Source organism: Labrus mixtus, chromosome 5, assembly GCF_963584025.1.
Source record: "Labrus mixtus chromosome 5, fLabMix1.1, whole genome shotgun sequence".
NCBI lineage: Eukaryota > Metazoa > Chordata > Actinopteri > Labriformes > Labridae > Labrus > Labrus mixtus.
Window position 1 is genome coordinate 12,598,094 of NC_083616.1, and position 9,303 is coordinate 12,607,396.

Here is a 9,303-nt window from a genome sequence, read left to right on the forward strand (position 1 = left end):
CATTTCACTATTGTATCACCCTAAATCTGACCCAATTCCCATGCATTCCTACAAGCGCTCTTCAAGACTGTGGTACTGTTCCCTTTGTCTATTTCCGTAGTGGGCTTGCACCCTGGCAATGAGTAAAAAACCCTGCCTGAGAATAAATAAATGTGAAGGGAGTCTAATCTTAAATCCTCCTGGCAACATGCCAGAAACATGGCCTCTGTCCATGGCAGCTTAAACAGTATTTAAATATCCCTGTAAACCTTTGTAACCCCACATCAAACATGTTGATTTTGTCCTAGTGTATAAAACTAAATAATTGATGAAACAGTCTATATTTACTTGAAAGTTGTATATTTTATTTCAAACTGCTTGTTGAAAAAGGTACATGGCAGCAAGATACAAAAATACCTTTACCATTTTTTCATACACAGGTGTGTACAAATGCACAAATAAAACAGACATTTTTAAGTTTTGTTTTTGCAAACAATGCATCTTCATATTACCACATGTAACCTTCAGTAAATACTTTTGTCAGTGCCCAGGATTAAGAAAAGTAAAAAAAGGTAAAATGTTACATTTTTTTATTGTAACTGATAACTTGAAAGGGTGTTGTCTTCTCGATGAGACACACGTTTCAATAACCAGCTCTGTATGTCCAAAACAAGCCAACAGTGGTCCAAAGTATTCAGATCCATGAATATTAATGAATCCTCATTCAGAAGTGTAATGGATCATTAGCTTTACTCTGGCATTTAACGAATAAGAAGAGTGCCACTGGAAAGATAGATATACATTCATGAAAGGCTGTGTTCAGGGCAAAAGAGGGAGATACTGTATGTACTAACTTCCTGATGTGCTGCTGTTTTTTTTAATGCGCCTGTTGTTACTTTTCTCAAAACTACCGTGAACAACATTGAAAAATAAAATCACAGAATTGGTTATTTAAAAAAAACAAAAACAATATTAACATGTAAAAAAACAAGGGACGTTGTCTATGAGTAAAACGATTAAAAAAAAAAAAGAAGTACAAAAAAAAAAGTTAAAAAACCCTACTGCATGAGGTTACAATAGTATAAATGTCTTTCATAATGTATTGGGATTGAACTAATGGTAGCTATTATTCAGAAAAACACAGCCCAATAAGACAATTACATTCATTTTCTTATTAAACTGCAAATTGAGTCACAACTACTTAAGTTGGAAACCTTTCAACATTTGAAGTAGTGAAAATAAAATATCCATAGCTCAACAGTGGGAGCCCCTTTATGTTCTTGATTCTGTTCTAGAGCAGCAAATCTCTTCATGGGCAAAAATTCTTTAAATCGGCAACTTCACTTATCTAATCATTCTATGGAGGACAAAACAAACTTAGATGAAGTGCAACAACCATCAAGTTCTTGTCTCTGTCATGTCACTCATACATTGGCACCATTGCCTTTTCCTCAACAGTATTTTTGCTAATGGATGCACAGTTACAGAAAAACAAAACTTAATGGCTACAAAAGATTTTGTCGTTCATTGCATATGGATGTAAGATGTACAGTATTGGCATTTTAGGCGTTAAAAATGGTTATCACAGTTTCAGAAAGGTATTGAGTTCATGCTAGTTACAATCCAAAGCTTTAATGCTTTATAGATGACATTATTGGATGTGGTTGCTGCAGCTCTTTGGTGGTTATGGTTTTCGTTACTTCTATCTACCCTCTCACTGCTCATCTTTGTAACAGTAGACGCCATAAGACTTAACACTTTTGTCTGGGAAACCGAGGAAGCGCACTGCAGCTTCTGTTGGGCTGCAGTTCTTACGAGGCCTGGAGATGGGGTAGCGAACACTTCCGTCAGCCAACCATCCAGCATCGCAGCGATCGTAGCCCTCAAGCTTCCAGGCGGCATACATGTGGCCAACCTTAGCGATCTCTGCACCATCATCGACGCATGCCTGCATTGCCTCAGCAAAGGTCAGCCTGTCGGGCTGGACCAGCCAATAGAAATGTCCTGACAGCAGAAAAAGTAAAACAGGCTGTTAGCAGAACAACTCTATTTTGTACAAGGATTAATTCAAATATCAGTGAGTATAATTCTGATATTTTTTTTTAAAACTGTCTGCTAAGCTGGCCATACATATCATATTTTTTCCCAAACCTTAAATTACAATGTGTTCTCTTGTGAATTCCCATCACAGGAATAATAGATATATAAAATAATGAATAAGGAAAATGGATAGTTAAAAATAAAATCAACACTCACCCTTGAGTGCAGAAGCATAGCAGAACACGTCAAAGCGGCTAGAGTTTTTGTCAGGGAGGCCATAGCTTCTGACACCAGGCTCATTGTTGGCCCCACCACAAGGAGCTCTGGATTTGGTGATTGGATACTTTACTGAACCATCAGCCAACCAGCCAGCATTGCACCAGTCCAGACCATCCTTCCAGGCTTCAAACAGCTGATCATAGGTGGCGATCTCAGCATCTTGGTCCTCACAGGCCTGAGAAGCTTCCTGGAAGTTCATGTTGTACCGGCCAACACGGGGGTTGTATGGGAACACAACACCTGAGACATGCAGGAGAGGTGAAACAAATGAGATAAAATATGTCAACGTTGAAGTCTATATGGTGACTGTAATGTTAGTTAGAGAAGGCCTATTAAGTATCTCAAAATGTCTGCACTTTAATAACTTATTAATGTTTTGCTAGTCTACCCCTCTTCAGGAAAGAACTATACAACTAGGTTTAAGGTCTGCTGGATTATTCAGCAAAGCCAAATATCAATATGGACCCAACAAGTGGTGGGGAAATATAAATTCAACACCATATTTGCACATCAGTGAAGTCCAATTCAGGCTTGAGTTAAGAAATGCTTAATAGTTAAATTGTACCACATTTTTACGTCATCAAAATCGTATGGATTTTTTTTCAGTATTTCATAGACATTTTGGAAGCTGAACCTAAGTATCAGAAAGTTATAATGATTCTGTTCACACAGCTGTTGTCTAAAATATTGTGTGCTTGTACAACCTCCACCCAGAGAGAGCCTTCACACATGTGAAAAATGATCAACAAAGGGTGGGTGGGTGCTGCCTTTGGCTCATGAAGAGCTCAAACATATGAAAAAGATTTAAGGTGTCGCAAGGCAAAGTTTCAGGAATTTATGGATAAATATGTAAATACACCTAACTTGCATGACAAAGCCATTTGTCTTTGGCAAATTTTTAATGGAAGACAATTTAGAGTGATAAGTGGATCGGATGTATGAGAATATGGACTGCAAACAAAGAAACATGTGTTTCTAGTTTGGGTTAGGCAAAATAATTCAAATGTAATCATGACTGAATCATCACAGTGGTTTGGATAAATCAGCACAAGTTTTCTGTTCTTATGTTTTGCTTTTTCTGCAACATGGAAAAGTGGATGTTTTCAATAATTACTGAAACGAAAATTGTTAAAGGAAATGATTAATCTTGCATGCATTTAAAACAGGGAAAGGAAATTTGAAATGACTGGTGATGAAGCACCTCCTATCATTCACACTTTCATATGAACATGAAGTTTAAGGCCCATCTCGACGCTACATCTTTAGATAGATACAAATAATGGGATTTACCATCAAGGTCACCAGCTTTAATTTCCAAGAGTAACTCTTGCACTGTGTCTTCCATCCCGTTGATGATCTCACAACGGTATTTTCCTGTGTCATCCATGGACACATCTTTTATTACTAAGGAAGCATCTTCATTGTCTTGCTCCTGCAGAAAGACGCGGTTCACAAAGTTGCCATAGCTCCTCTTGTGCAATCCCATTGCAAGCATCACGTCCTCATTCAGGGACTCGTCATCTGCCACCTTGGACCATTTGACTCGGATACCGACGTGACCAAAGTCCTTGGACATGAGCCGGCAAGGCAGGGTGACATTGGAGCCTAGGTCGGCAAAAACCTTAACTGGAAAAGAGGAAAACATGATATTACCTCACTGGGGTTTGGTGATGACTTGGTTTATAATTATTGGATTCAAACTAGAGAATAATATAAGAATAATTAATGTTTGGTTTATGTTATATATTGATAAAACAATGACTTGAAACTGAGGCAGTGTAAGAAAACACAAAGTCGTCGCCTCTCAACCGGAAGATCAAGGGTTCGATCCCCAGCTGAGCAACATGTCCAATGTGTCCTTGGGCAAGACACTTAACCCCGCATTGCTCCCGCTGCTTCGGTGGCGGTGTATGAATGGATTAGTGTTGTACTTACTCTCTGATGTACGTCGCTTTGGATAAAAGCGTCTGCTTAGTGAATTGTAACATTGTAACATGTTTTTGCATGTATAATAATAATATAATAATGATGAATATGCATTATATATAATGCATAATATTATTATACTTCACATATGCAGCTATGATGAAAAGCATTCCGTCACGGATGCTATCAAAGAGTCTGGGTGTATCCTGTTTGGTTTATTAGATACAGTTTTGGACACCAGCCAGTCTTCAGCCCCCTGAGCCAATCTTGCTCTTCAGTCTCCTTCCTGCTCTTGTCATAACTGGCACTTAAAAACCTTTAGTTCAACAGCTTTAACCCTTTAAATACTTATTCTTCATCTGTTCCATCAGATTTTTGTAAAGAGTATCAGGCAGCAAGTGAAGAACAGACAAAGTAAGCATATAACATTGTTGATGATATACAGAGTCTAGCTGTCATCATTATTTTGTTCCTCTGTGCACGTTCTTTCTATCCTCCCTGTCAAAGCTAGACCACCCTTTAAATCAAAACAGCAGGTCATTTGTGTCTCGCCGCAGGTTCCCACAATCTCCTTGACCTCCATGTTTAGACCTCACAGGGCTTGCTTAGTTAAGAAGACCCTGGCCAGCGAGTGGTGGCCTGTGCCAGGCAATAATAAGCACCAGATGGACGGATGTGATCCCTGACACCCATCCCCCCACAGGTAGAGCTTGGAAAACCAACCTTGTAAGCGGAGTCAACCCCTTCAATGCACAGGATTTTTAAAAAATAATATGGTTATTGACTAAATGATTGAGACACAAGTATTAATCGTTTATGGCTGAAGCTGAATTCAGTCTCTTGAGTGTCCCTTGGCAAGTCTATAGTCACTAAAAACCCTGAGCTGCTCTGTTTTTGAGAGCAGCTCCCTCTTTCTTAATATAGAAATAATAATATATAGTGTTGGGGCACCTTTTTTTTGCAGTCCTGTTTTGCCCATTTCATGAGATACACATTCAATAATATTCATTCCTCTCTGATTAACCCATAATTTGTACCCCAAACCATACGTACCCATCATGGAGTTACATCAATTTGTAATCGACACCCTGCAGAAACTGTTGTAGAACTCTGTTCAAACCACACAGTAGAAGTGTATCTGGACTTTGTTCAGCAGTGCTCAGATCATTAATATTGAGCCTTCCTGCAGAAGGATTTAATTAGCAGAAGCACTGCTGACAGAGTTAATCTACCCTTCAGTCCAACTTCATGCCATTTTTACTTCCATCTTCCACTAGACTGCAATTCTTCTTATATGCCAGAAGCTACTTCCATTACCCCATCTAGTAGCCTCACTAGTCTCTTGACTGGTTAACGAGATGCCAGGTATATTATGAGCTAGGAAACACCCTTTTGCCACTGCTAATTACTAATGTCTTCGAAAGCAGTCGCAATTCCTCAATGCCCGTTCTGTCGTTGAAGAATGACTCACTGCTCCCCGTGTCTCATAAACCCTCAGCATGGGTCGCAGTTGCATGACGTGTGATTGAACCTGAGGGGAGCAGGGTGACTAAACTGTTCATCAAACGCCCTGGAAAGGTGAAGGCGATGGTGACGTCAACACTTAGCTCACCATATGTGATGCCATCCAGCATTTATGCCAAGAATATTCTCAAGAGGTTAGACTAAGGGCTTATTGTGCTCTCTCATGGAAAGATTTGACTGTTCAGAGAAAAAAAAAAACGACAGCTGAATGTGGTTTTGCCCAAAATGTGAAGAGGGAATGAAAGAACTGATGAAACATTACATAAGCAGCATAATGCTGAGATGTTATCTTGGACTAGCTTACTGTATACTAACCTAATACTGTATAATTCACTACATGAAGGCATACAAGTAGTCAAACATGTCTTATACTCTGGAACACATTAAAGGTAATGATGCCTTTGAGACAGTAGTAGCAGACAGGGAAACAGGCATGTTGAAAGTAATTCCATACTCTCTTCCTGCTCCTGCAGCAACCGGCAGACACATGTCCCACAGGAGAATGTAGCCCTGACCATGTGGGACACACTGCACTCATAAAGCACCAGCCTGTTGTGTGTACTTAGCCTTTCAGCAAGAGAAGAAAGCCTTTCTTCACTTTGTTACAACTCCAGCCACATCCTATTCATGTAAAACTCCCTGAGGTCAAAGGTGGTGCTAAATTGTTGCATTTTACATAAAAATGGGTCATCAGATAAATCTGAATTGTGTGTATCTGCATTTTTTGTAGTGCAGCAAAGATGTAAAAGAACACATGTGCATAACAATAAAAACAGCTCTGCAGCTGCAGCCAAGACCTACTGCGATTTTATGACTGAGCACAATCCTCTCTCACTCTGTTAAAACTTGTATTAGCAAGTGATTGGAACCATCTGCCTCTTTGTAACACTGAACTGTAAATTAACAACAACATTACAATGGTCCAAGTCTTCTCAGTGACCTACATTTTCTGAAACTACAAGAGTCTAATTCTGCAGTTAAACCTTGAAGCATAATTTGTGCTTTAGGTTATTAAATGAACACAATGTGGATGAGCTGGCGCATTTCCCTCTTCGATAAAAGGATATAAGTAATCAACTTGTGCGTAATGTGCCACACCTTTTGAAAGTGCAGTTAGACATGGGATGATTTTCCATATCCCACAGCTTTGTTCTCTTCTGCTGCTGCTCCATATTGTGTCAATATGGAGAAAGAATTAACAAGCACAGCTGGGACAAACTCATCAGGCCAACTCCTACACACCTATTCCAATAAACTCTTTCCTGCTTTCTCTCACGCAGAACAAGCACAAACAACAGCATGGGTTTGTATCACTCACATGGGTACACAAAATAGAAATTCCAGTCACAGACTTCGAGTCATTTTGAATTAACACAAATGCAATGGCAGCAAACATGGCTTCACTAACATCTCATCTTCTGGCCTACAGTAAATGCATTTTAAACTCAGCCCCCAGCCTCATTTCCAGCCAAACTCTCTGATCCCACCCAGCCCTTAGCAACCAAGCCAAGCCTTGGTAACCGACAACTACAGTAAGCATTAGACTGAACAGACTATTACCTCACAGGGAAAAACAGAGTCATTTGGACCCTTTTCAGCATGGGGCTCTATAGGTTTGGCTGTAGGTCGTTAATCTTAACTCTACTCCTGTCAGGCTGCCTGTTACCGTGGCAGATGTCCAAAAACGCCCATTGCCAAAGTGAGTCAGTAGGTATTAGGACAGGCAACGCCCCGTGAACAGAAAGAGAATACACTGCTCATATGGCTAATAAAAGCTATACTGTATAGAACAATGATTGAGCTGAGCCAATGCTTTTACATAACCCAGACAGTGAGGTCATGCATAAACATAGAAATACTGTATACACAGATGCACGTGTGACTCCACTGGCCAATAAGAATTCTTTTCAATGTTTGGATTTTAAAAAAGCCAAGATCTCCACCCACAGAAAATGTATCTCCCCAGCTAGAAACAATTTCCTCCCCTCTTGGAAGCAAGAGAGCTGAGACACCCTTAATTTGACATCTACTGAGTCAGCCTGCAGAGCTGCTGAAAGTGCATTAAATACCACTAATACAACACAAGAGCATCCACAGTAGCTGGACATTTTTATTGTTTATCACAGCAATAGAAATATTTCATTATTTCAGAGTTTAGTTTTCAGATGTGAATTTGAATTATAACAACCTCAGGATGGAGTGCAGGTTCTCTCTAAGTGTTTTTTTTTTCTATTTTTTTTCCTGCTACCAGAGGAAGAGAAAGATGAGCCCGAAAAATAAAAGTCTTATAGACCAAGACCTGACCGTGGGAAATTCTGGACATCCCAAAAAGTCACAAGCACTGCTATCCCAGTTTCAGCCAACTTGACCCATGGTCAAAGGTAACACCAGCAGTATAAGTGGTATGATTTTCACTCAGTACTGTAGATAGTGTGCATCTTTGTGAATGACAGAATGATTCTGAACAGCAAGCTGTGCTGTGCTGCTCTGTGGTCTGTGCTGCTCACATGGTCTGTGTCTGTGTGTGTGTGTGTGTGTGTGTGTGTGTGTGTGTGTGTGTGTGTGTGTGTGTGTGTATGTGTGTGTGTGTGTGTGTGTGTGTGTGTGTGTGTGTGTGTGTGTGTGTGTGTGTGTGTGTGTGTGTGTGTGCGCGTGTGTGTGTGTGTTACAGTGTATGTGTGTTTTACTCCAGAGACGACTCTGTTACCTACAGCTACAATGACTCTGTTGTTCCAGGATCCTGAGCTGTGGCACTACTTTTCTCAGGTCAATTAAACATCTGATTCTTATGGTTCTCTTGTTTCCCCATGCACAGTAACAATGTATGCATTCACAAAAGATAGAAACATGCACAAATTCTACATTATGATCTTTTTTTCCCCACAAAAAAATGAAATCTTACCTGTTGGTGTTAAGTGAGGAGTTGTTGCCTGGCTGTATGCGTTGCTTGCCACAGTCAGCACAAATATCGTGATGCACAGCAGACTTGTCATTTTCTCTTTTTTTCACACAAGGGGAAAAATAAAACTTAAAAAAAGCAACTTAGTTATCAAAGTTTTAAATATTTTAAGGTAAATTTTAGCTTAGAATTTATTTCTCCTTTAATTTGTATTCATCTAGCTGTCCCTCTATCTGTCTTTGTGCAGCAGCTGCCGGTGGTGCTACTGGAAAGTTTGGGCTCCTTAGTGGTCCAGACAAGTGCCTTTTATTGAAGCTTTACATGCTTGAGACCACTCCCCCTCCCCTCATCACCATGCACAACTCTATACTGGCTCCCCTTTGCCACATTATCTTGAAAAACTTCCTCCTCCCTTGGGAGAATGACAGATGCAGTGATAGACAATTTTGCAGCAGATAATAATCTGGAGTAATATGTATACCAGACATAAGAGGAACAATGATGATAAGGAACACAACACAGCAAAATTATCACAACGTAGGTTGTAAAAATGAAACTGATCAGCTTTAAATGTAGTCTTATGAGAGGCAATAAGTGAAAGATAATGGTAAAATCTAATGATGACTTAGTCTTGTCTCATAGATTGCAGCCTTCAA

The 9,303-nt window shown here is 39.8% G+C and overlaps 1 protein-coding gene across 1 annotated transcript; it reads right to left on the minus strand.

The window, feature by feature from the left end:
* Positions 1–322: 322 nt before the first annotated feature.
* Positions 323–8,937, minus strand: LOC132974094 (hyaluronan and proteoglycan link protein 1-like). The gene is made up of 4 exons (XM_061037902.1): positions 8,651–8,937; positions 3,589–3,924; positions 2,236–2,538; positions 323–1,983 (listed from the first exon to the last, which is right to left on the minus strand). Exons 1-4 carry the CDS (start codon positions 8,739–8,741, stop codon positions 1,694–1,696), a joined length of 1,020 nt encoding a protein of 339 aa, XP_060893885.1. The 5' UTR covers positions 8,742–8,937; the 3' UTR covers positions 323–1,693.
* Positions 8,938–9,303: the final 366 nt, after the last annotated feature.